Below are 27,611 nucleotides of genomic sequence, written 5' to 3'. Positions count from 1 at the left end.
TCTAATTACTTTTACAGCGACAACTTTTATCGCTCGTCGCAGCGAATATCTCCGGTTTGCAGACCAATCTTCACGCATAAATAAGTATCAGGAGGGCGGGGTGCCTGGGTATGGGAAAATTTGTCAATCCATGTTTGGCAGTGCGTAGTTTATCCAGCTTTAAAGGCCCAAAGGTTCGGGTCAGTTGGGGTAAGACGATACTGTACGATATTCGGCTCTGTTAAAGCCGCCCCAATGTCGTATGCCAAGTTTCGAGGTTCGTGCGCGGTGTGCTGGTAGTGCTCTTTCTCTTCGGCTGGTTTTTCGAAAACCGAATTTCGATTCGAACTGAAATCAAAGCAGACGTCGCGAGAAGTCGTATCTGCTGGATACCTCGCCGAGCACGATACGCGTATTCAGTAGATACGCGAAGCTATAACGGTACACATGTTGCTGTCGGAAAATGCGAGCGGCCCAAGTGGAAATGTAGCCCAATCCGTTCGCTTCAGGGTATCCGTTTAAAGAGCTCCCTCGCACACACACTCGCACAACCGCACACACATACACACACACACACACATACAAAGCCACGCACAAGTGTCCTCGGCTCTCACCACCACTGTCGCAAGTGCGTCCGCCGCTCGAGTATCTGTGTGAGTAGAAGAGGTGTTTGCCATTGTGCTCAGATACAGGATTTAGTGCTGAAGTGCTTAATAAAACCATCATAAAACCGTCGAAAGTGATAAATGCAAATCATTCTAAATAAAAATAACCAATTGCTGAAGTGTGCGCCTCTAACTGGGCCAATAACAACAAATAACATCCGAATAGTCGAGTGGTAATGCATAAAAAAGTTATATTTGCCGGTTTGCCTCGCAGAGCTACACAAATATTTGTCATAATTAAATTTAAAAGCCCAAAGCAACAGAAACTTAATCACCATTTTAAAGCAAGCAAACAAAAGCTAAATGTGATGTTTAAGTCTTAAGACTTAAAAGCCAAATTCATGGAATTCCCCACTCAAATTCAATATAATAACTTTCTCAGAATCCTTGAGGATTATCAAAATATTTATATATACAATATATATGCTTTAAATAAGAAATCTTATGAAAATCCTGAACGACTAAAATAGCAACAAACGTTGCCGCGGCTGACTTTGAAAACAGCTCCACTTCACTCCAGTTGCCACCACTTCAGTGGCTCCACTTCACTCGAAGGAAGGGCTCCGGCTCCACGGCTCGCTGCTCGGTTTGCGGTGCCGTGCCTCGAGTTCGTCGATAATTGGAATTTACGACTGTGGCATAAAAGAAAAAAAAAAAGAAAAAAAAAATAAAGCGAAAAACCAGCTAGCAGAATACGGACTACAAGGATATAGCCCAAGCACGGGCTCGTCGCTGTTGTTTGGTGACTCGTGCCCGAATCCCTCACTCCCCAGCCACCACTCCACTAACCCATCCCCCAAATCCCTATTCCGCTCCCTTAAACAGTCCTTCGATAGTCGGGTGCCGTGTAAATATTTTTTTGTCATCGCTGCTCCGTGTGCGGTTCAATTGGCCCTGTCAGTGGCAGGCGCGCTGATTTGTTATGGTAATAGTTGTCAAAACGAGAGGAGATTCGAGAGATCCTCCTCGGCGGCACTTGATTACACTTACATGGCCACAATGACAGCCATACACATATATATATATACTGACGTATGTTGTAGTGTATCCTTGTTGTAGTGTAGTGTGAGATTAACGAAATCAAAACTAAGTTGTAGTGGGAGGTGCCAGTGTAAATCTCGTTCAATTAGGGGTACAATCGGTTCTTGTGCTCGTTAAGAGGCTCCAATTACTATCTTTCGGTTTCATCGCAGATTCAACTCAGACGGCGTGTCTGTGGCTCATTAGAAGAAATACTGGTCCGCAATAAAATCAAACTCGATAGAAGCAAAAACATAACAAAAGCAAACCAAATCCAAACTCAAATCCAATTCAAACCAAGCAAACTAAACTAAAACAGTTTCGCCTATGGGCTATGGGCAGGCAAGGCAATAAAAACAACATGGAATATTGAATGAAATCGGCCAGCATATATGCACATACATTAGCAGGTGAGTTATCTGGCTGCTTATTTCCCTTAAAATTTATGCTCATGCATATCTGCATAATCGCAAATTAAGCTACATAATTAATAAGCCAGGAGGCAGCCTCGGCGCTGTCACTTGGCGTTGATGTAGCACTTTGGGGAGCTATCAACCGCCTTTGCCTGATTTTGCTTTGGCTCTGGCTTTAGCTTCTGGCCATCTTTAAACACACATATCGACATGGCTATATGCTTGTATGTATGGTGTATTTTGAGGACTGTCTGTGTGTGTGTATGAGTACGTGCCACTGCAGTGCACTGCCTTCCGAAAAGTATCGATGTCTGTAATCTTAATTAGCAACACCACAGCAACCGGCAACAGAGACAACCATCGACCAGTAACCCGGGCTTAAAAATATCTTTTAGCATTTCAGGCCTGGGTATCCGTACCGACTTGCCGCCTTTTCCTGTGTTTTTCTTTGCACTTAAAAAAAGCATACAAAAACATAGTTTTTTTAACAGAAACATCAGGCTTCGTTAATTATATGTTACAGGTAACTGATATGCCAAAAAGTAATGATTTACTTGCCCAAGAAAAAAAGTACATATTTATCGTATAGGTAAAAAAATTTGCTTAAATCAGAACCGTTTAAAAGAGATATCATTTTAAAAATACAAAAATATCTAACTAAACTTCACTAAAAGATACACAGCTCAACTCAAGGTGAATCCCATTTTAAATAATAAACAACAATTGGGCTTTGAAAATTATAAATAGTAAAAAGTAATTGTATTCATTCAAAAGTAAATGATATGCTCATTATTAAACAGGATGCTTAGCTAATGTTATTCTTAGAAACAATTTCCTTAGCCTTAAACGTTTTTTTCTGTGTTTATGCTTTTTCTGGGTGTTTCTCACAAAAAATCACATTACATTGAAAGCCGAAACCGGTTTCGGTTGATTTCTTGTCATATTTCGTGTAGAAGCTAAAGGTGTTTTGTACAAATGGCCAGCAAACTAAACAAACCAAAGTCGCCGGTTAACTGGCAACAACCGGCTGCCCATCAAAGAGTTATTTATACTTAATAATGCAAACGATGAGTCCATGAGGAGACCGGTGCCCCTTCATCTCCTTGCCCCATAAAAACGAAATGTCCGAACAGCATCCCTAGTTGTAGGTAGTTTGTTGGGGTATGCAAATATCTTTGATCTGCTTTCAGGCTGAAAAATTCGCACCTCCATGTGCGAACAAAGCGCCCATGGGGCCATCGAGTTGAGTGCATAAGAAATCAAGTTTACGACTTCTGGGGATGGGTTGGTTTTCGTCTGAACATAGGGGATTAATTTTAGCGGCTGTTGGCATTTTAATTGCTTCCATTAGAAACCGCTTAGCAACTTTAAGTGGCAGCCAGCGGTTGGAAATTGAAATTACAGGTGTAAATTCGAATTCCCTGTTTATGCATTTGCGGTCCAAAGCCCAGATGGCCTTTTAAAATTTTACTGCGACACCTTCAATCAACCAGTCGGAAAATCGCTTTGTTTGCTTTACAGACGCATTTTGTAATGCATTGTCCATGATGGAAATATTATTTCATTATTTTGTAAAGTAAAAACGAGATAAATAATTAATAAATCAACGCATCTATTGTTTATTCTTTGGCGCAATAAAAACAGATAAAAGCTAATGAATTTTAAATAGTGGAGAATTCAAGTTCATTCCGGCAACCGGTTCTCGTTGGCCAGTTCGGTTTGTCAGCATTCAAAATATTTAGTTGAAAATGACCAAAAGTGGCTAACACAAAGGGGCTAAAAGCAAAGCGTCGCAAATAGCCCTACAAATACCCTTGGATATCCATCAAATAAAAGGCAGTTTGGTGATTGAAAAGATACATGAAATTAAATGAGCAGTTGATTGATCTTTTTTCATTATTGTAATTTGAGTTTGGTTTTATTTTTGTTGTAATTTGTGGGATATTTTTGTGGTTAAAACCACCGAGAAAATTTATGTTTTGTTGATGGCTTCGTCCATAGATACATATTTATGAAAAAATTTGTTGTCTTACTAATTATTTTTTCTTGAAACTTTATTTATTTCAAATCACTTATCTTAGCCAATATACCCTTGAAAGGGTATTTGTGAAAACTTATCCCTTTGACCACTGTTTTGGGTGTTTTTTCTATATCTTGAGTTTGGGCCAAGTGTTTGGCTATCACATTCATAGGCAAATTGTGGACGGCATATTTATGAGGAGCTTTTTCGAAGAGCGGGAAATGGAATATCGTAATAATTAATTAAGTTATAACATTAAATGGCCATAAAGGGGCATTAGGCCCATAACTTTGAGTGGACATATGAGCATGAGCGATGCCACTTGACTGGAATCTCAACTGGAATCTCAACTGGAATCTCGGATATTCGTTACCACTAGACCCATAACTCTTTCCCCCCTTTTGTTATCGACTATGGAGATCTGACCCGTAGATGAGGAGGATTTGGCCATATGCCTGGCCTTTGGCTCTGACACATTCCGACCATCATCATCATCATCTTTTACGACTCTCCAACTGACTGACAGGCAAATCGTGGTCATACTTTCTTGGCCAAATATCTGGAAAGCTTACTTTACTTTTCCCGCCTCGTGCGAATGATGTTGTCAGTTTTGATTTTTGGTTTTTGGCAATGTCAGCCATGTGCCAAACAAATGACTTCACATTTTTAAAGATATTACGTTGACATACTCGGCCACAAACTGAGTGCCTACTCGACCGCAGATGCGTCATGAATTCCATCCTGGTCATGAGCTCAGAATCTAATCGGATTGCGGCTGTATGATTATAGTTTCGAGAAGCTGCTATCTGTAGTTGCCACGAAACTATTATATTAGTTACACTTCATCGAATTGTTAAGAATCGCAAAACTGTGTGGGAAGTGCTGATTCCAGAACGCATTGTTCTTTAAAATACTTGTGATTTATTAGCCAAATGAATGGAATTGACAGCGGTTATTAATTGTGGCCGAGCGAACAATGGACACGTTTAACAAAACAAAGAAAATCATATTTAAATTTATGCCCTTGAGTCTGGCCAAATGAAGTCGGCCAATCGTTTTTGTTTGAGAGCCTACCTTCGTATCTTTCCTTTAAATATGGTAAATGCTTTCAAAATTCCCTCCAGCATTTTCCATAAACTATTTTCATTGCTAATTGAGTTAATTAATCAAAGCAGGGCAAAAATATTTTAGTAATTTTCACAAGAATATTCAAAAGCCTTTTAACAAATAATAATAAGTTTAGAGTCTGTACTTATTTGAATTGGTATTAAATCTTAGAATATTTTGCCTAAAAATCTTTTATCTACGAGTAATTTATTTTTAATTTTGTGGTGCATTCTGTCAATTATATTCCATGCCTTTAGTTTATTAGTGCAAACCGGAATTTACCAAATATAAATATGTCATATATGTACATGTATGTGCATAAATAATTGAAAGTTATATACATACATACCTGTATACCTGTAAGTTGGACACCTAGTTGACGTTGATTCCTTCATTAAGAGAAGACAATCTAAAGCTCTAAAATTAAAAATGTTTCATCACCAAATCATCACAATAACTTTTTTATTTCCCAAAAACGTCTTTTAATTCTAAAAAAACGTGTCATAATTTTGGGTTGGGTAAGCATTATAAATAAGAAATCTTATTAAGACTGGTTCATTAGGTGGTAAATTTAACCTTTAGCATTAGGATTTGACAAAAAACCAAAACATTGCCACCCATTGCCATTTCAGCACTCATGTTGGGTTATTTAAAAATTAAATAAATTATATTCAATGCTTTGGCATACATATTTTGTGAAGAATTTATATTCATTTTCCTTGTTGTCACTAATTTATTAAATTACTGATTTGTGCAGTCAAAGGACAGCCAATTATCCATAATAGCCCGCAAATTCCAAATCATGGACGAGAATGCGACAAGCTCTCGATTGCTATGAGAAAAGTCAAAGGAAAAGTCTTTCAAAGCGAGAATTTCTAGTAAACGAGAAAGCAAAAACCATGCATCAGGAGGAAACGTTTCAGATTATCCGAAACCGGCTGGATGAAAAGAATGAGTCGCAAGGCTGGGAGCAGCAATTCCGAAGAAAATCTAAGAGCCTTCAACCTTTGCCCTGCTCTAATACATGGAGACGCGTCCTCCTGCCATTACTTATGCTGTCGGGGATTATCCAGGTGCTTGGCTCCTACCTGGAGCCCGACGAACTCATCCAGGAGCTGGACCGTCCCGTGCCTCTGACCTCCGTGCAAGGTGTCTTGGGACGCCAGGCGATGCTTCCCTGCGATATATCGCCTCTGGAGCGGGACGACGCCGTCTATATGGTCCTATGGTTCCGCGAAGGTGACGGTGAACCCATCTACAAGTAAGTATTTTGTTAAAAGGATTTAGCTAGCACAAGTACTCTCTATTTCCAAAGGCTTACATATAATATTAACAATATTATCGGTCCTCGTTTTAGTTTCGATGTGAGAGGTCGACAATTTGGTCAGGCCCGTCTGTGGTCCTCGCCCTTGGCCTTTGGCACTCGAGCCCACTTCACCAGCACCACCCACCCCGCCCAACTGCGGATCGACACTGTACGCATCGAGGACGAGGGTGTCTATCGGTGTCGTGTCGACTTTCGCAACTCGCCCACCAGAAATCTTAAGATTAATCTCACCGTCATTGTTCCGCCGGACAGACCCATCATCTACGGCCAGAATAGGCACGAGAAGGCCGGGAATGTGGAGTCATTCAACGAGGGCAACGACATAGTCCTGTCCTGCGAGGTTTCCGGAGGTAAGAAATAAAAAAGTTTAAGGTATATTTTTTGATAAAATGCTTAAGATAAAAAGTGAATAAATTCTTTGATAATTATAATGATCCGGGCTAAACTTGTTTCGTATTTCAAATATTCCACAGTCAATGAATAAAATTAAAGGAATTTAGATTATAATCTTTACAGTAAAGATTATTAATGCTTGATTTTTATAGGAATTTTAAACAATTCCAATTCCAAGATTTCTATCTGTAAAACTACAATTTTAATAAATAAATAGTCATTTTTTTATGGAAGAAGTAAACAAATAAATATAACCAGTGTTTTAGACCAATTTTTTTTCAATTTAACCCTTTATGGGGTGTTTAATGGTATTTATTCATAATTTATTAATTATTAATTTCGCCTCAAAAAGGTCGACCCCGGCCCAACGTCACTTGGTACTTGGACAACACGGCCATTGACGAGTCTTTCGAGCAGCGGCCAGACGGCAAGACCATCAACCACCTGTCCTATCCCAATGTGGGTCGCCAGCACCTGAACTCCCGGCTGGTGTGCGTCGCCAGCAACACGAACCTTATGCCGCCCAACAACAAGGTCGTCATCCTGGATGTGAACCGTGAGTGTTGACAATAAGGAGATCTATCCGAAAAGTGCTCTTGCTTACCCAATATCTTTCTAGTGAAACCTATGGCCGTACACATACTCACCAAGGATCGGTTTGTGTCCGCGGATCGCACCTACGACGTGGAGTGCAAGAGCTCAGGGTCGAAACCACCGGCCCTAATCACCTGGTGGAAGGGCAGCAAGCAGCTGAAGAAGCTAACCAAGAACGTAAGTTTGAAGTTCACGGTTCTCGGCGTGGCACAGGTTCATAATGAATGCGCAGAGTGCCGAACTCATTAATTAAACACAAATTAATATTGTGTACTGTGTGCGTCGCTTATAATTGCCACAAATTTCCTTTTCATTTTCGCTTGAATATCGGCGCTTGGCCTTGGTTTTCCTTCGACCGCCTTTTCTCTCCATTACTGTTACTTTCGGTCCGCTTCCGTTTCATTATTCATTTCCTAATGGACTCTGTTTGCGTTTCTTTTTTAGTTTAATGAACCCGATAATCAATCTCTAAGTATACTGACGTTTACGCCCGGACGCGAGGACGATGGCAAATATTTAACATGTCGGGCAGAAAATCAATTCATCGACGGCAGCTCCATCGAGGACAAATGGCGACTCATTGTCCATTGTAAGGATATTCAGCGCGAAAGCGAGCGGGTGAAGCCTAATTGCGAATAAAAAAAATCTCTCTTCTTTTTTTGCCTTTTTCATTCTATGTGCATATAGACCCGCCCACGACCATGCTAAAGATTGGCTCCTCTTTGAATCCGGATGACATCAAGGAGGGGGACGACGCATACTTCGAGTGCATTGTGCAGGCAAACCCGAAGCCCTACAAGATGTCCTGGTTCCATAACGTAAGCAAGTCCTTAAAGAATGTGTCCTCGAATGTCTTTCAAGTCTGTGATTATCTGCACTTGGAGAAATCTTTTATAAATAATCTTAAGTCTCGCTTTACCTTTTAAAACTTAAATGCCAATAAATAAACATTAAAGTTTTATTTAAACAGTTTAGGAAATACTTGAATATGTTTTTTACAATGAAACATTTTTTCTTTCCGTTTTTAGGGCAAGGAGTTGCACCATAACATCTCCGCGGGTGTCATCCTGTCGGATCAGTCCCTGGTCCTCCAGAGCGTTTCACGAGCTTCGGCCGGCGACTACACCTGCCTGGCTGTCAACTCGGAGGGCAAAGGCCCAAGTAATCCGGTCACATTGCGCATACGCTGTAAGTAAATCGCAGCCAAATCCCAAATCGTCCCCTTCCACTTTCACCTCCATAGTCCCGCCCCATGTCTCCATACTCAAAGTCACCAAAGTTTGGCTTTGAACTAACGTCTATGTAATTTCCAATTTAATCCTTGAGTTTGAATGGCTCTTAATGTATTTAGAGTACGGGGCTCAGTGCTATATTCTGGCCTCCAGCCAAGAACAAAAGGCAGAGTAGGTGTGTCGGACCCCAATCCCAGCCCAGACCCCTTAGCTCCCTTTTCCCGCCCATGGCCTCTTGGCTCACGTTAATGACCAAGATTATGGCGCAATGAATGCATTGCCTTGGCACTTGCCCTGCCTCCCGGAATCAGACTTGGCCTGCGAGACTCCTGGCACTGCACGATATTCCAAATGACCAGGAGAGCCCGGGTCGGAATCGCTATCATCAGCCTGGGCTTAGGCCTCCCATCCCCATGCCCTAAATGATGTTGCAGCCAAATTCGAAATTTGGTATTAATTTAGACCCGTTTAAGGGTCTAAGCGTAGAAAATGTATTTTCTAAAATTAAAGTGAAGTTTTTCAAACACAAACGTAAACTTTTTTAACCCGTTTTATTAAAATATGTAAAAGATTTTGCCCCAAAAGACCCTTTTTTAAGTAAACTCCTTGAAGAAATGTTATCGTCAGTGTACACGTGCATAGCGTTTTGCCATCGATTATGGCAGCTTAATAGGGCGTTGAATATTTCAGTACGACTCTTATTACTCACTTGACTCCAATAGATGCCCCAATTTGCGCCACGGACCACGAGGAGCTACTGGGCGCCCTCAAGCACGAGACCCTGCCCCTGAAGTGTGAGGTGGATGCCTCGCCGCCGGCGGATTCCTTTCACTGGACCTTCAACTCGTCCGGCGAACAGACCGAGCTACCCGCCCGCCTGCACTCCAGCGAGGTGAGATTTCCTCAAAGTGGGCCACTTTGCAGCCTAAGTTTTGTTAACCGAATCTCTATCTATTTCCGATGAAGACTGGCATGTCCCGATTGAACTACACACCAAGTACTGACCTCGACTACGGAACGATATCCTGCTGGGGCAAGAACTCTATTGGCACGCAGAAGAGTCCTTGTGTATTTCAGATTGTGGCAGCGGGTAAGTAGTACCTTTTGTCAGGCTTATCCGGGATTAACGTAACCCTATCCGCAGGACGGCCGTTTCCTCTGCAAAACTGCTCGGTGACCAATCAGTCGGTCGACTCGTTGCAAGTGGACTGCCTCGAGGGATTCGACGGTGGCCTGCCCCAGAGATTCATGCTGGAGCTTGTGGAGCTGAACACTCTGCGGCTGGCCAGGAACATCACGGTTTCGGTAAGCGAGACAGTTAATAAGCAAAGGGATCAGAAAAAAGAAATTAAGTTCTGGCCTAATTACCATACGACCCATTATGCAAGTTTATCCGACGGTTTCTGTAATCGATAAGGGTTTAAAATGGATGCTGCCTTTCACGACACGAAAACTTTTTTAAACATTTAAAATATTTATTTAAAAATTAAAAACTAAATGGTTACAAACATTGTGAAAAAAAAATCTTTTTATCGTTCATGGAGCTTTAAAGAGTCAATTAATTTAAATGACTTTAAAATTTTTTTCTTTTAGCACACTCCTGTGACTTTTGTGATAGACAACCTGGATCAGGCAGCCACCTACCGGATGGTGATTTTTGCCGTCAATGCCAAAGGTCGTTCGGAACCCACAATCATCGACGACATCAACTTTAAGGGCGTGGCCAAGTTCACAGGTGAGAAAGGAAACAAGAACCCAAAGAGCCGAAAGAGAACCGCTCTTAATTGGGAATTATGTAACAATAATTTAATTGGGGATACACAGGTGCCTCGACCGGACTCTCGATGCCCCTCTCCCCGTTCCTGGCGGGTCTGACCCTTTTCTGTGGCCTGCTCCTCGCCATCTTCTGCATCATGCTGGCGGCCTTCTACCGGAGGCTCTCCAATCGGTACGGACTAATGGCTAATGGCTGCGGCTTCGTCCTAATGGCCTTCCATTTAAATTGCAGGCGCAGCGACAGCAACATGAAGGTGGCCAAGCACACGCAGCTCACGATTCCGGCGGACTGTCAGCTGGACCCGCTTCACCCCGGAACCCAGACGGACGGATCCGGCAACCACCAGCCGCACCACAGCCTGCTGCCCATCAATTGTGATGCTCGTAGCGCGGTTGACTGTTCCGCGCTGGGTGATGTGGGCATGGGCGGTGCGGGCGGCGGAGGAGGCGGTGGCCTAGATGGGGGACTGAAGGGCTCATCCATGGGCCTGGTGCCCATGTCCGGGGACACACTGCGCTCCACGGCCAGGACACGGCACAGTCCCTTGGCCGATGGCCAGGCGGAGATAGATGATACCGATCCCGATGTTATACCAAATCAGTATGGTAAGCGAGGAAATTTCATTATTAATTTAGAATAAAGAGTATGAGTTATTTTTAATTCCTTAAATATAAAAAAATTATAATTTATTCACTAGATTCGCTAGACGATTCAATTGAAATTCATTTTCTGTTTTGAAGGAGACACACAAATAAAGTTCTTGCATATTTTAAAACTTTCTCAAAGTTTGAAAACATTTTCTTCTAGTTTTTCACATCTTTCACAAATCCGAACAAATTAAAGAATTTAAGTTATTTTTTCAAAAAAAAATTTGCACGAGTATGAACCCGAATATCTTATGCAAAGATTATTTAAATGCATTATTCTTGATCTTGATCTTAAACTGTACTTACTTGTAATTTTTCGCAGAAAAACGTCCGCTGAAGAGCCTGGTGTCCCCGCCGGGCTTCGCCAGCCCCTCGAACCGTCTTATGCAGCGGGACTACCTCCGAGAAACGGAGCTCACCAAAGGGAGCAGCGATGTTGGCCTGGGCGCGGCGGAGGGTCTGTCCAGCATCGGACTGATGAGCAGTTCCGGGAACGAGGTGCTCCACTACACCTTCCGGCCCAGCAAGCAGATCGTGAGTATTAAGGCTTTATGGCTTTTTGGGTGGCAGTTTTAAACCGGCTCATGCTCTTCCATGGTGCTCATCTCGGGGCTTTCTTTTCCATTTTCTTCTTCCCTGCAAAAAACACAACACAAACACACGTAAATTCGACGGTTCAGAGCTATGCCACGCTGAACAAGAAGGGCATTACTACGTGCAGTCCACCGCTGGGGTCGCTCAACTACAACGTTAGCACCTCGACGCCCTCCTCCTCGTACCATCTGACGCCCCAGCCGATGGAGGTGAGCCTGCTCAGTCCGAATAATCCGTCGGTGACGTCATCGCTGAGCGAGTACCGATTCCGTACCGGGCCGGAGATCGTCACCACCTCGAACCGCATACAGGAAAGTTGTATATAAAGCTCTCAAATCGCATCGCATCGCACACGTAAAATACTTACTTCTGAGTGTACAAACCAAATGATATATATATATAAATGTATACATGAGTATCGTACTATCGTAACGCATCGTATCGAATAATATCCTAGAAGCTAGACGTATTTATTCGCATGGTTTGAGGAAAGACTTCTCCTAGCTCGTAAGCATCTTGTGTACTTAATGCAATGCCAAAAGTGTAACTGCAATACACTAGTTTTGTAAATAATCGTTGTCATCTGTTGTTGTAATTAAGATCCCAAAAAATCGTGATGATGGAATCGAATGAAACTACTTTAAAAGAACATATCTCCTTTTCAACCCACTTCCACTCTGTCCATATCCTGTTGCCCTCATATTCTCTATTCATACCTATTGCATATCCCGATAAAAACCAACCAAAAAAAAAAATACAAATACGATAAATGGGTTCCGAAGACAAACGCTGTCAACTCTTAACATATCGCCGACATCCTAACGCTCGCTAAGCTAACCCGTTGGTCATTGTTGTGCGCCAAATCTGATCGATCTGAGCCAGCCGAATGCAACTAATTTACGCCATAATTAGAATACCAATAAACGTATAAAAATATGTATCCATTTAATCTGAACAGGACCTGCACTCTTCCAGAGTCCCCGGCAGAGTTCTGCGGGAGTCGCATTTGTGAGAATATCATGTCCATATCCTCTATGAAAGTATTACCTATTGATTTTCGTTTTCGATTAACTCAAGTGTTTAAGTATAGCTACCGCATATGTGTATTTAACTAGACCTAAGTAGTTTAAGCATCGTCCTAAGTGTACATAAAACATATTATTATATGGCGATTGGGACTCGATGGTCTAGCTGCCTCGACCCGACCCGACCCGACCCGGCCCGATCCGACAACTGTACATAGTTCATGATTTATTGTGAGGACGTATTGACCGTTCGTTTCAGTGTATGTTGTGTTGCCCCTCTAGGAGTAAATTAAGCATTTATAGAACAATTGCTAGGCCGCAACATATGTACAATTCTTCGGAATGATCCGAAGGAAGAGTGTCCCCGCCAGAAAGCCCGAACTGGAAACCCCAATGGGTGATTAGCGGCAAGTTCTTCCCTGGAACGGGCACCTTCATTGCTTCAGGATAGTATAAGTGCATCTGGATAAATATGTATGTATCTTAGAGAATTGCTGCCTAAAAGCATAACCTTAAAATACGAACAAGAAACGCAAAGATTAGTATAATTTGTCAAGCCTAGTTTTTGTAACTATTAGGAGAAATATTTAATACAATTAAATTATAACTAAATGGTATCAAATCACTGTTTGTTTGTTGTGTTTGTATTTCGCTGGACAACTCGCCGCTTTAATAAGCACTTGGGCAGCAGGAGGTATTGCGGACACGAACCTAACTCCTGCGGCACTAGTACTTAGGAAAGCGACTTCGCAGGAAGTAAGTAAGTACAAAATCAATATTTACCATTGGTTTGGGGTAAGTACTCTGCAATGATACCTCAATTCAAGGCCCAAGTATTTGGCAGTAGGGTGTGTCATGTTTTTGAACCTTGATCCAGGGTTCTTGATCTCTGATCCCTCCAGGGTACCGTGCTCTGCAATGATAAACCAATTAGAGTGAATGTCTTTTCTCCATGGATCGCTCATAATTGACAGCTCCATCCGTTGTGCGGGTCGATAAGAGCCAAGGTTAATGTATTCTGAACTATGCACTTCATCGTTTAGTTTTCAAGTTATTAATATCCATATGAGATACTTAACCTTATGTATGGCAGCTGTCTCTTTAAAATATTCCATTTCTCGTTGTGACTCTCATTCTCGCCCTCGTCCGAAAATATAAATATACTCCTCCCCTCGCTGTCTCACAGATTCTCCGCCTTGTTTGCATGTAGAGATGTGTATCATTGCAAGTCATATACGGCTAGTAACCTCTTGCACATAATACATAAGTTTATTAAATTTAAATTGGCTTAATTGACCCTCATTCGTTTTCCGTTGCCCGATGCCCGATGCCCGATGCCCGTTGTCCGATGCCCGGTATGCCCGTATTCGCCGACAGCGTTCAAAATTGCTCCGTGACAGACGACAACATCGCTGCTGCTTCTGCTTCTGCTGTTGTCGATGTTTCTGTATGAGTTTGTTGTTGCTGCTGCTGCTGCTGCTTTCATTGCTGGAGCATTCAAAGTCAATTGAATTTAAACGAATAAAGCTACACACAATACGACTGTGTGGCAGTCTTATTGTTGCCGCATCGCTCGATTATGACTGCTGTTGCTGCCGGGCCAGAAGCGTCAAGTGCTTGTCAAAAAGCAGAAAATGCGACAGCGTTTATAACCGCTCGCATTCAACAATTTGTCAGCCCAAGATGCACAAACAAAGTACAATAAATAGCTCACTGAATGCATTCATCAGCTAAATTAGAATATACATAGATTAATCAGAGTACAATAACACTTAGTTAATTGAGTCCAGTTTTGCAAGCGGCAATTGGTCTGTTGCTCAAATCTGTTGCATTTCCTGATTTTCGTGAAATGTGTCTATTGTGTCTGTCACGAGGCTTAATTTGGTTTAAAGTTTTCGGAGCTTTGATTAAAAAAGATGGGGATTTACATACGTGGTTTCTGTTTAATGAAAGATTGCAATTTTTAAAACTTACTGCAACATCGCGTTGTTTGTGGAGTGAGAAATTAAATTATCTTAAGATTGTGGTCAATCTATATGGCATACATACCAAGTAATAATTCATGAAGACTGGAGAGCCCCGAGAAGAGAATCGGAAACAGTCTTTGAGAGAGATGCTCACACGCGTAGGAAAATCGCCCTCGATGGGGCTGCTTCTGTAGATGTTGCTGCTGTAGATGTTGCCGCTGTAGCCTGTATTGCTGTTGCCGATCGACGACGAGAACGTTGATTGCGATTATCGCGTCTTGGAAGGGTCTTAACCCCGCTCGGAGAAGTTTAATCATAGATGTATGTACATACTTATATACCATGTCTATGTGCTTATTAAAATTTATAAGCACTTTACAGGAACAGAAATTTGTGAAGCACCGCTTTTAAAACTATTCGTTGAGATTATTCTTCTTAGCTTTTTATATTTATATATTATTTTCACAGTCTGAGGATCCGAGAACGCGGAGAACATTGCCGCTTGAGGGCGAATCCACAACTGATTTGAGCTGTGATCGCGCGGACAGTTGTTGGATTTTTGAAAATAACCATCAATTCATTACAGAGCTCGGCTCTCCGGGTGTGTGAGTAAGTGTTTCAGTGTATACGGGAGTGAGTGTGCGATCGCCCTTATGTGTGTTCAATGAGTGCCACACACACTCATGGCGATTCTGCAACAACAAGAGCGATTTCTCCGCCCACTTTTCACTTTCCACCCCGCACTGCAGTTGATTACTAACTAAGCCGGTCATCTCAACTGTCCCGCATCTCCTCGAATTGAAGCCGAAACTGAAATTGAAATTAAAATTGAAATAGTAGCACTCGCAGCACTCGCCCTCTGAATAGCAGCCTCCTATTCAAGTGAGATTATTTTATCGCACTTCTTGTTTTCAATCTTAAATCACCATCGCCGACGGCTTTTCACACAAAACAGATTGTCCAGATCGAGAATCAGATCCAGGCACCACATAATAGATTAGACCGGTCCCCTGTTCCCTACTTAGTCCACTTCCCTCCAGTTATCCCCACCATCCCCTAACCAGAAAACGGTGGCCAGGGGATTATGTCCATATGCTGGGGAAGATTGAATTTTTGTCCACTTCTGAATCTGGCATTATGCACTTTTAGCGCTTAAGAAGATGATGAATGAGTACATTTATGTGGGTGCCTGGGAGGTGGAAAATAAATTACTTGGATTCTCACACTCATCTGCTGGGTGGATGACACCCATGGTTTATTTAATCTGCAAAGCGTCTTAGCATTTAACGCATATTTTAGTAAGAATTTTACACTTGAATATTTATTTAGCTATATATATTAAATGAACTTAATCTTCCGAGTAGATAAGTTAACAATCTTAGAGTATTCTTGAGTGTGGTATTCCCCTCTTTTATTTTGAAGCGTCAAGAAATCAATTTTTGACCCCATCGGATCAAATGTTACCAATTAATTCCAATTACATATAGAAACGTTTCAGTTACATGTTATCGTGTCAATTAAGAGGCCATTTCTAATTCCTAAATATGATATATAAATTGAATTTACAACTTGGGGAATTTCTCAAGACATTTACAAGCTATTAACTGGTATATATGAGTGCATTTTCTGGGGGCTTTTTAGTATAACTTTTTAAAGCTTGCCCCTGATTAAATGTCCAGCACTGTGATGCTGCCCTAAAAATTAAATATCTTGACTGAATGATGATGCTTAACATTTGATTTGCAGAAAGTAGATACAAGTTCTCATGAGCCTGGCACACAGATTCGTTTTTGAGCGCTCACTTATTGTTAGTTGAGCGAGGAATTTCAATTAATTCAATTGAAGTGAATCGCCAAGTAGGTAGTGGGCATTGTCAACGATAATTTCCATCGTCCGACTCTAGTGTGAAATTGAAATTCTTTCGTAGAACCCGTATTCCTTATAAATTCATCTTATAAGTGTGCAGTTTCCTTATTACGGCGCGCACACATCATCTAATAGGCCGGGAATTGTATGGGCATGTGAGTGTGTTTTCTGGTTCGTGGAGCACGTAACACCGAATAAGCGATTGTTAAAAATTCGAGAGCAGGACAAGTCAACTTAAATAGCTCTTAAGGCTACCGCTGGGATCTAGGAGTACTAAAAATGAACCCTTTCCCCTATCCGGAGTTTTCTGGCCACAAAACCAATAAAAAAGGGACGAGGGCGTAGCGTAACTCTTTCCCTTTGGCGGGAAATGGGGAAAATGAGTACCCACTCAATAGGTACATCGATTTTCGCACACATTGTTGTCTGAATGAAGCAGGGGAGGATTGAGGGAGGAAATGGAGACGCATGAAAAGATTAAGGTGAAATCCACAAATTTGGCGCAAATGAATTTTCTTTTTATGTTTTTTACACATCTTAAATTTTTTATTATTATGCCATCCTTTGTTGTACGTTTTCGATCCTCATTCTATTACAGTTTGCCTCGGTTTCGCCTCGCCAGCTCCCCCAAAACCCCTTGCCCCTTTCCCAATACCTGCCCCTTTTTCCGCTTTTGCCTGCTTTCTCCCTGGCACTGCGAATTGGAGAAATTTGCGTGCGTGTTTTGAATGAAAATTTGTTGCATATTTGCCTGCCTGCTGGCCTGGCTCGACTGCCTGGTTGGCTTTTTGGGTTTTTTGTGTTTTTTCCTGGGCAAATGGAAAAAAATAGACGTGGCAAGTCGAAAGTGGAAATAGTAGGAGAGCAGGCGCCATCTGTACCGCCATCCAGGATGCAGGATACTAAAGCCCCTCTTCTGTCTGCCTCTGTCTGCTGTTGTACAATATATAAACATTTACACACAGCACCACACCGCACCTCCCTACCATCCCACTCCACACATACTATACTATATATACGCATATCGTAAAAAAGTAGCAAATTCCCCTGTTGCGTATGAATTTTTGGCTTCTTCACTGAAGTAGAAAGCATTTTCGCTCTGGGTAAATGTGATTTATATTGATTGTAATCGTGGGAGTGGCGAAGGGAGTCCTGCCCCAGTCAGCCGTTCCCATCCTAACTACAATATCAGTGAGCATCCGACAAACAGCGATTCAGTTTGCAGAAATGAGAAAAAATATATATCCTCTCAATTTGTACACACAATCTATTCTACAGCTATAGTTATGCCCTGTTGTCGTGAGCTTGCCTTTCCTTTGCTAGACTCCATACACTTGCAGAATTATGATATATCTATGAGGGGGACAAATAATTTATCTCAGTTAAAAAATTTGTTATATTTATATCTTACTTGATAGAATAAATAAAGAGCTTTAAGAAGCTAGCAAGACATATTTACAATCAGAATTTAATACTTAATATTTCAAAGGATAAAAATAGTAATAGGAGAAAGACCATGAAATCTTATCCCCTATTAACATTTTTATCAATATTTTTTGCAGTACATATTTTGCGATTCTGATGCGGCTGCAGATGCAGATGCTGGCACACTCGATAGGAGCCCAATGACTCCCGACTACCGACTACCGACTGCCGTCAACCGCCAAGCATCAGCCGCCAGCAGCCTTGGATGCAGTGCCACTTACAATTGACATCTAGGCAACGGCGGCGGCTGCAACGGTGACGGCGGTAATGTGTGCGGGTAGGCCAGTACCCCACCCCACCGCACACGTCGCACACCCCAACCCTTATCCTGGAACCCCGTACTGCCATTAGCATTAGCACGTTTTGTGTGCACATTAGATGTGCCCTCATCTGGTCATAGGTATACCGTATGCCCATAGAACGTCCATGTCTGAGTGGCATTTGGCTCGGGGCGCTGCCACGAAATTTGACTTTGTGTGACGTATCGCTGCCTCATTCAGGACACCATGGCAGAGACCCGGCCCCGGCCCCACCCTACCTCCACAATGGGCGGTCGTGTCAAGGACTCAAAGTCCTTTTTAATTTTAATTAGGTTGTAACACGTTGCTACGTGCTATAATTCGAATGAAAACTGAACCACGAGAAAGGGAAAGCTAGGCGGCCCATTGACATGCCGTCTGCCTAATTGTCTGCAGCGCACGAATGGAGTGGCGGCATCCATCGAACGCCCACTCTGATCTAACTAACCGACGCCCACGCATAAATCAATCCTCAAGAACGACGACTTCCAGGAGACACACACATTCGCATTCAAAGCAATTTGTCAATTTTTCGATGCTCGCTTTTTTCGACTGTCCCGTGATTAACATAAACCGCAATTTTCATTGCCGACAAGGCGAGACGAAAACGGGCTGGAAACTTTCTTAATAATGTGGCCCGGACACACAAACACATTCTTGTACATGTTTTTTGGGCCTCCACACACATATACCTGACTGTTAGGGGTTGGCTGAGAACCCGCCCCGACTGTTGCTGTTGCAAAATTTATTGCCAGCAAAATAAATACGCAAAAGATGACATATGATTTGACCCGAAAGATAAAACTGTCTGAAAACAAATATTTCCGCTTAGAGGATGAGCGAGGACGGCAAGGACGGTGAAGAGTGGGCCCTTACCTCCATTTTTGGAGAAACGATTGGAGGAGCAACGGTCATGTTTATTTAAGGTTCTGGTTTGCTCCTTCATTATTAAGGACATCATTCAACTAGTTGAGTGTGCCCTTTGGCCTTCTTCTACCCTCTCTTCCGATGCCCTTTTCGGCCATAGCCGGGCTGTCTGTCAGGCCATTCTTTTTGGTCGTAATTTGTACACGCATATGTATGTGGAAATGCGACTCCATTCCGCTCCTTTGGCTTCCACATCCACTCCATTTCGACATCCTGCCCTCAGCCTCAGCCACCTTCCCACCGACTCTTGCGGTGGCAGTAACAGCAGCGAGCTGAGCTACTTATGCAAATAAACATAAGGGAACTCCCACACACCAACACACGCACATATTCCAAGGATATATCCTTGTGGGCGTTTCTCCGGTATACTGGAGTCGGAGGCCCAGGATTTTGACTTGTTATGAGTGGTTTGCCGAGCTCTCTTGAGGCGCCCGGAAATACGATATTGTTAATTAATTTACGCCTTTATTGGAGGCCTGGCACTGGCCTTTAGTCAGCACTTTCTAGCACCCATATCAAACCGAAATCATGTCAGGGGTCAGTGTAGGGAAAAAGTATATCAAAAGCTCGTTAACGAACTGCTGCAGACGCATTGGATCAGATTTGAATCGCTGAATATATGGGGGCGGGGCTGGAAACAAGACTGAAACATAATTAGGAATGCTAAAGACGAAATGTGGCACTTGTACCCCCTCCTATGGCATGTATACAAAAGCTCCTGGTAATTATATTAGCAACCGGATCACTGAATTCAGTTTCAACCTTTGCCAGAGCTCACTTGTTGAGTGCCAAGAATTTGTTGGTAATTGGAAATGTGGCCTTGATAGCACAGGTAAGACTTTTCTAAAAAAAATCAAGCCTCATGGAACTTATTTGATTAAGGGCTTCGAAATGCCTTCGAGGGCTTCCAAGTGAAATTGAAGGGCCATAAGTAATTTTTCTTCATCTGTTAATCGATTACAAGGCTTTTTTTACAAGATTTTGTAAAACACTTCATATGTACACATTTTATTATAATTGCAAGGTTTTTCTGAAAAAATTAAAAAAAATTGTAAAAATAAAACATAAAACCATTGGAATTTAGCCTCGGTTTGTATGACTATTTTCCTAAACGAAACAAAACTATTTTGAATCTTTATTTTCTTACTCTTAAAAAATGTATTAATTTAAATAATAAATATTATAATATATATAAATACAATATAAATACAATAATATATATATATATAATATATATATATATATATATATATATATATAAATTACAATATGAAAGACGTTTATTTTAAAAAAGAAGTAGTAGTCTTTGGTCTGTAAAATTTTCCTACGCTCATGTAGATAACAAAGACCTTCAGATGGCGCCACATCTTAGCGCCATCTAGGGTTGGAAACAAAATAATATAACATATATTTTAAATAAGCATGGTTCAAGTGATTAATATTAAAGAAAAAACAAAACAATATATACAAAAACATTTTTCTTGAATTTTAAATAAAGGTCACTAATTTTTCACCACTTAGCCTTAATAGTGTCGTCGTTATAACACGTTAGTAACCTGAGCTGGCTAATAGAGCCAACCCAGTCTGGTTTTTTCCGCTAGAAGCTGTTAGAATGCATTTAGAAACATGTAGGATGTGCTTGAATAAATTCTGGCTCAATTACTCAATGGTTAAAGAAGAATTATGGTCTAACAGGCCTCTTATTAAACTATCAGTTGGCTGAATTAATTGAAGCCGCCTGGGTGAACAAAGTGTGAATGATGGCAGGCCAAATCACAGACAATTATTTTGTTACATCCCTGAGTGGCTGCTAACAAGATTGGCAACGTGCAGTGCATTTTGCCCCTTTCATAATATTTAATATCATATTTCTCATGCCTGGCCAACTCCAAGAGCAATATATTTTGCAATTTTCCGCACAACACCTCGGGTTACCATCGGACATACTTATGGCCGGCCAATACATATTCATTGGCCAATCGATTTGTGCGCCAATATTTCTCGCCAATTTGCGGCACCAGCGCCAGGGTCTCTAGGTCCAGCCAGTTTTATTCCAAAAGACCTGGAATAACCAGGCTGAGAAGATTTTGAGGCGGTGTGGATGGGGAGGGATTCAGGTTCCTGTTTCGATGTTTCTGCATGGGCACATTTTTCAGCTAGTTCTTCTAATCAATTGCCCCAACTCGACGTCGATTACTGCCAGCGGTTGCTGTTGCCGGCTATGCTTCTATGGCCCTGTCCCCTGTCTCCGACCCGGGGCGCATTCCCTTTGGCTCGCACTTGTGGACTCGGAGGTATGTCCTGCATATCCGTTGTCTCTGTGTGCGTTGACCACTTACTGCATTTGTTGCCAATGCCAGAAGCTGCACTCAGAAAACGGCAATTTCTAATCAATCATAAAATTCTAGTATTTTATTAATTAAATAATAAAGCGATAGGATATGCGTTATCTTGTAAACTTTTTATCAATTTTTAAGAGCAATAAAAACGTTTTCCTTCATGACAAATTTTTTTCTCCAGATTATGCTTAGAATATTTTTTTCATAATTTTTCAAGTGTCGAGTGTCGACAGTGGAGCGCCTTCTCCCGTCCAGTATCCTGTGTCCAGCGGGCGACCGTTTGCCCAGCGGGCGAGTTTCCAGCGCGTGTCAGCGGCAGCTGTAAATGTTGTCCAGTTGGGCACACTGCCTCCTGGCGTTCCGACCGAGACTGAGTCTGGGCCAGTTACTGGGCCGGGGCATATGTATATATGGCGGATATATCTGTGGGCGGGTCGGAGGGCGTTGGCTGCCGAGTCCATGACAGAGTGCCTCAACTGGCCGACTGCCCGCTGCGTTTTGATTTCGAGTTATTGCAGCAGGCGACGCAGCGACAACAGCAGCAACAGCCATTCCAGCAGCATCCACAACCACAACACGTTGCATTTATGGCTTGTAATCTGAATCTCAGTTGGTCAAAAAACGGCGAAAAAATTAAATTTGCACACAGAACAAGTTTAAGTGGCAGATCGCAGGGCGGGATGGTGGAGTTTTTGCTACTTGCCCCTTTGGGCTATTTTACAGAACTTGTTTGGCCCCGCCAACCAAAAATAACAAAAACCAAAAAAATATATATAAAAGGTAGACCATAAAAACAACAACAAGCTGCAACAAAAACTGTTGCACATTTCCTAAAAGGGGGGAGTTGGAGGGGTGGGTGGCAAAAGAAAAGCTGGAAAACTGAAAACGAGCAAAACAGCAAATTGCAGAACAGAAAACAGCAGAAGAAAAATAGCAAACAAATTTACTGCCAATTTGCTGCTCATTTCGTTTAGAAGGTGACATGGCCATGGCCCCATGCGTGGTGGTGGGAGAAACGGGCAGCGAGATCCAATGGGGGCGTGGCAGCGGAGTATGCTCGGTGGTCGTGGTCTAGTGTGCACTTTGCGCGTATGTGTTTCGCATTTTTACACTTAATTGCTCCGCTTTGCTCCAAATTGAACTGCCCAGGCGCCGGGCGTGGATGGGGTAATAGGGGCGTGACCGGGGTGGAGGCGGAGGCGTGGCAGGACATGCCAAAGCCCGACCCGAGCACAAAAAGCGCAACTGCAACTGCAACAACTTTTTGGCAGGCAGTAGCAACTCGCATCCACATATACCAAAAAAAAAGTATATGGGAAAACTCATGCATTAGAGGCAGGGCTTATAAATTTTTGGAGCACACACACACACACACAGACCCATACAAGAGCACACTCGAACACTTATGGCACACCCACCCATACACACTCAGTGTGGCACGCGAGTTCGATAGTCGAGTTTTTAGGGAGTTTTCGGTTAGTTTCCGATAACGTTTAAAATGCCAATAGACCCGGCCCGAAACCTTTGAACAAACAGCACAACCAGCAAACAAACAAAACTATTTTTGCCGCGATAATCGCCGTCAATTGCAATGCAGCAACTGCCCCTTACTTTCACCATGTGCCACCCAACCCCGACCTCACCAATCAGCAGTTGCAGCAGTGGCACAGTGGCAAGTTGCCTCGAATTGCGCAATTTGCGGCAAGTTGTGTAAAACATAATTTTTGGGCAATTTATTGCGTGTTTGGATGGGTGGGCACAGATTGTAGGCCAAAGGACCAAGAGGGTGGGGTTCTGAGGTTCTCGTGCTACAGAGGGCGGGGCACACTCATCACTCATCATCTGGCCATCCACACATAGAGGAGCCAAAGGCCGGGCCCATCATATCATTCAAATTTATGCGCTAAAACTTCCGTTCATTTGGGGCCTGAATCAAGTCGAAGAAATTTTAGACAAAACCAAGAAAAAGTTACGATTCTACATTAAAAAAAAACACGTTAAATGAATTTAAACCTCTTGAAAACCTTGTTACATCTTGACAATAGTATGAAGAAAGAAATAAGTTAATCCTTCAATTTAATATTGGACAAAAACTAAAACCCAAGACCTTAAAGCTTCAGTTGCATAATTAAGTTTTTCCTGCAGTGCACGCCAAGACGAATGTAGCCGGAGAGGTAAGAAATGGCTGGGTTATTCATTTAAATTATAAATGCATTCGGAATGTTTAATTTTTGAATGGTGTGTGGCCGGGAATGGAGCAGCAGCAGGAGCAGGATCTGCACTCCTTTTGCTACTTACAAAGGCAGCACATTCGATTCGCATTAATCTTCATTTGTTTTAGAATAGACTGGCGCTGCTGGTTGCTCCAGGTCCTGCTCCTGCTCCAGCTCCTTCTCCGGCACTGGCTCCTGTTCCTTTTCCATTTTCTCCTGACTGCAAAAAGGACAAATACAAATCTAAAGCAGAAATGTCTGCGGAATCGATGGACGGCGACATGGTCGAAGGACGGGATTGGGGCGAGCTGGGAAAACGCAACGAACAGAAAGCCATAGGTCATAAATTAGATTTTCCATTAAGCATATAAAAGCACCTTTTGGTTATCCTCAAATGCGTTCGCCTTCCCCTTAGCTCCTAGTCCCCTTTGCCCTATTCTTCGAGTCGCCCAAGCCCAAGTCGCCTCTCACCGCCCTTCCTGTCCGACAAAAGGCGAAATCCAACTTTGCAGCAGAATCGAAGAAAAGCATTGAATAAACGAGTGAGCTGGCATGCGACAAGCGGCAGCAGGCAGCCTAAGATTGTCCGCAGGAGGTGCTCCTACCTTCACCTTCGCTCCTGCAGCCCCTCCACTGGCTCCTTATCCTCCTCCACCGGAGTCATCCCGTAGTGGAAGTCGAAGTCTCAGCTGGAGAAGCACTCAGGGAAAAAGTGCTAGGAAGGGTTTAAATAATTTGGTTGAAAAGCTTTTTTTTTACTTTTAGAAGGAAAAGATTATTTTGCTTTTAATTTGTATATATGATGTGATATATTGATTATTTTATTCATTTCCTATAAGCCTCTTTCGGATTTAAAGAAAGTCTTAAATATAAACTTTCAATTGAACCCCCAACCGTAAATACAAAAATACAATACTCTTTTTCCGATACATGTGCAATGGCAATGGTGTTATTTATTTACTAAAAAAAGGACATTGTCTCAGGCTCAACACTGCCGAAGCCATTCACAGTAATCCGATGATTGATCCACCTATTTTTATTCGTAATACATCACCATTAATAAATCGAATGGGGCATGAAAAATATAAATAGAATTGTTCTCCGTGCAATGGCTGCGTTAGCGGCAACGGCAGCCATATTGAATGGATTTGCACAAACGTGCAGAAAAACTTTTGCTGACACAAAGGATGCAAAAAGGTGAAAGACGCAGCACAGCAGCTTTGCCCCAACCTCTCTCGATCGAGCCCCAGGGGAAACTTGGACAAAGTAAATTTAATGCAATATTTTTACATACCTATAGGTACTATATATACGTATAAAGTCTTGAAGTTGGCAAGAAAAAAAGGTATAAAGAAATGAAGGGAATTTTTCGCACTTTCGTGGCGGAGAATTATTGATGCGAATTAGTTTAATCAGTGCTACGAGTTGGCGCTCCATTGAAATCCCGTTACCGTAATGGGCCTTTTTGGCAGGCCATAAAAAGTCATATAAACATTTCAATTAACGAGACGCCCACGTTCACTGTTCAATGTCCAATGTCCAAGTTCGTGTTCACATCCAACACTGTACATTCTATATCGAATGTCCTGGCGAACACAACCTACCTGACAGGCATCGACGAATGAGCCGTGGCTTTGATAAATTGACGGCAATACCAGACCATGCCGGGCAGTTAGCCATCAGCCATCCCAGCAGAGCAGGGCAGAAAATCGGAATCGGACCTAGCCAGTGCTCGTTTCAATTCATGCCATTGCCTGGCTAATTTAGTGAGGAAATGGACACCGAACGGGGCAAGGGCGACAAAACCGGGGGCAGGACACCAGATCAGGAGTGTGGCCGGTGGGGCGACGACACAAAAGTGTCGTATTCAAGGTCATAAAACGTGCGTCATGACCGGTAATCAAAGCATGAAATTAATTTCCAATTGATTTTGGCCCCAGTCGCCGGGCCAATCGCTGCAGGAAGTTGACCAGCGGAAGTGCGAAACGATAAACAGCAACGACCGGGGCGAAAGGACGTCGATACTGAAGGACAGGGCGACTGGATACGAAAGGAAGCGAGGGCATCGTTGAAGGCGACAACGACTGCCACACGAGATATCCTTCAGAAAGTGAAGGAGCAGCAGCTGGTGCAGCCTTGGGACTGGGGTATATACCATGGGTTTCTTGGGCGCTTTGGGGGCATTAAACGATCAGGCATTTAATGACACCCGGTCAACCATTGATTTGCCAAATACGACTCGTACATGCGACTCCGAAAGCCAGTCTCCAAGTCCCTCACATCCCACTATTCTCGCTTGGGGCTGGAGGAGAAGTTCGATTCACTGGTGATGACTTGGACTCCGTTTGAGTCAACACAGCCGCAGGGATTGTCAATACCGAAAAATCGGTCAGGCATGGGACATAGTTCACCCAGCGAGGGGTGTCCTTTGAGTATTTTAATTTTCAAGCGAATCGGAAAAACAGGCTCCTGCTGGTAGAATAAATTCGAGTCTTTTGGAAGGACATTTTTTTCGAAAGCTTTTTGACAGTCTTTTGTCTTGTACGAGAATCAAAGAGCCTGTTTTTCAGAATTATTGAAATCATGATTGATTAAAAAATTATTATTTTACCTCTTACAGTTAATTTTAATTTAAACGTTGAATTATTTTTAAGAGTAGAGTCTACCCTCGCTTGGACATAAAATTCCCGACCGAACAGCTCAGAGGCCGGCATTGTTGGGAGGCGCCAGGGCCATCAATATGACCAGAACTGGAGGTGAGGGACGAAGGCGATGCCCGGATGGCCAAATGGCCAGATGGCCAGCTAGCCAACCTCAACACCGCCATACCTCCGCTTCCATGAACCACCATTCCTCTGATTCCCCACCAGTGACTTCAGGCCTAGACCACAAAGCACAAACAACTGAAGCGGGGCATTTAATGTCGTTCGGGCTGTCATCGCCAAAATCGAATAACCAAAAACAGAAAAGGCAAAAAGAAAGTGCGGAAAAAAGGCCAAGTAGTTGTGGAAATGGTACGACGAATGGCAGGCAAAACCATGGCAGGAAAGCCAAGGCCTGACGAAAAAATATGCACAGCATCCTTGACGTTTGTTCGCTCGTTGACGCCCAAGCTGCTGCCGCCGCCTGGACAGTTGATGTTGCCGCTACTCGGTCCCCTTCGTCATCCCCTCTCCTCTTTCTCGTTTGGCCATAGCTGCCACAACCATCAGCGGTCCAGTCCCCAGAGCTGTCGCTGTCGCTGTGGCTCAGGCTTAGGCTGTTGCTTGTATCCAAAGAAGGGGTCACTTGAAAACAGAAAAAAATGAAGGTTTACAAAAATAAAGAATGGCTTTTCTGGTTGTGATACCTTTTCTAATAAATCAACATATTTATTTGGGTTTACTTATGCTTTAAATATATTTATTAATTGCATAAAATTATTTAAAGAATTTTCTTTTCCTCAGTGTAAATTCTGGCCCAGAGTGGTGGCTGGCAGAGATGTGTTCATGTCTAATGTCGAAATGGTTAGTTTCACTTTTTGCGTCAGAAATCGTAAAATTGGATATAAAATTTTACGAGCGTGTGGCTGGGCCTCGTCTCAGATCTTGAGGCTCGTCCCTGTTGGACTCTTGAGTGTTCTGTTAGCTCTCTCTCGTCCTGCGTGGGCATTCAGCCTGACCTCCACACCGACACACTCACGTACAGGCTCGTCAGTGAGAAATTTGTCCTGGCAATGGTCG

At 42.7% G+C, this 27,611-nt stretch overlaps 1 protein-coding gene across 3 annotated transcripts; it reads left to right on the top strand.

The window, feature by feature from the left end:
• The first annotated feature begins 379 nt into the window (after positions 1-379).
• Positions 380-12,979, top strand: side-IV (sidestep IV). Of its 3 annotated transcripts, none has more exons than XM_070281895.1 (17): positions 380-632; positions 1,838-2,074; positions 5,962-6,465; positions 6,562-6,881; positions 7,277-7,480; positions 7,544-7,695; positions 7,963-8,107; positions 8,206-8,336; positions 8,547-8,706; positions 9,473-9,642; positions 9,717-9,840; positions 9,895-10,055; positions 10,344-10,485; positions 10,575-10,698; positions 10,759-11,132; positions 11,497-11,708; positions 11,855-12,979. In XM_070281895.1, the coding sequence occupies exons 3-17, from the start codon at positions 6,017-6,019 to the stop codon at positions 12,092-12,094; spliced, it is 3,108 nt and encodes a 1,035-aa protein (XP_070137996.1). In that variant the 5' UTR covers positions 380-632; positions 1,838-2,074; positions 5,962-6,016; the 3' UTR covers positions 12,095-12,979. The 3 variants fall into 3 exon arrangements, with proteins under 3 accessions (XP_070137996.1, XP_043067899.1, XP_070137997.1); XM_043211964.2 differs by having other exon boundaries at positions 380-817; XM_070281896.1 differs by having other exon boundaries at positions 406-489.
• The last annotated feature ends 14,632 nt before the right edge of the window (positions 12,980-27,611 follow it).

This window comes from Drosophila bipectinata, chromosome 3R (assembly GCF_030179905.1).
Source record: "Drosophila bipectinata strain 14024-0381.07 chromosome 3R, DbipHiC1v2, whole genome shotgun sequence".
Classification (NCBI taxonomy): domain Eukaryota; kingdom Metazoa; phylum Arthropoda; class Insecta; order Diptera; family Drosophilidae; genus Drosophila; species Drosophila bipectinata.
The sequence above is the reverse complement of the archived record's forward strand: the minus strand, read 5'-3'. Positions and strand labels throughout refer to the sequence as shown.

Coding starts and splice junctions, on each gene's coding strand:
- side-IV (XM_070281895.1), top strand. CDS start 6,017: ATGCGACAAGCTCTCGATTGCTATGAGAAAAGTCAAAGGAAAAGTCTT. Junction 8,337..8,546: donor AGATGTCCTGGTTCCATAAC/GTAAGCAAGTCC, acceptor TTCCGTTTTTAG/GGCAAGGAGTTGCACCATAA. Junction 11,133..11,496: donor TGTTATACCAAATCAGTATG/GTAAGCGAGGAA, acceptor AATTTTTCGCAG/AAAAACGTCCGCTGAAGAGC.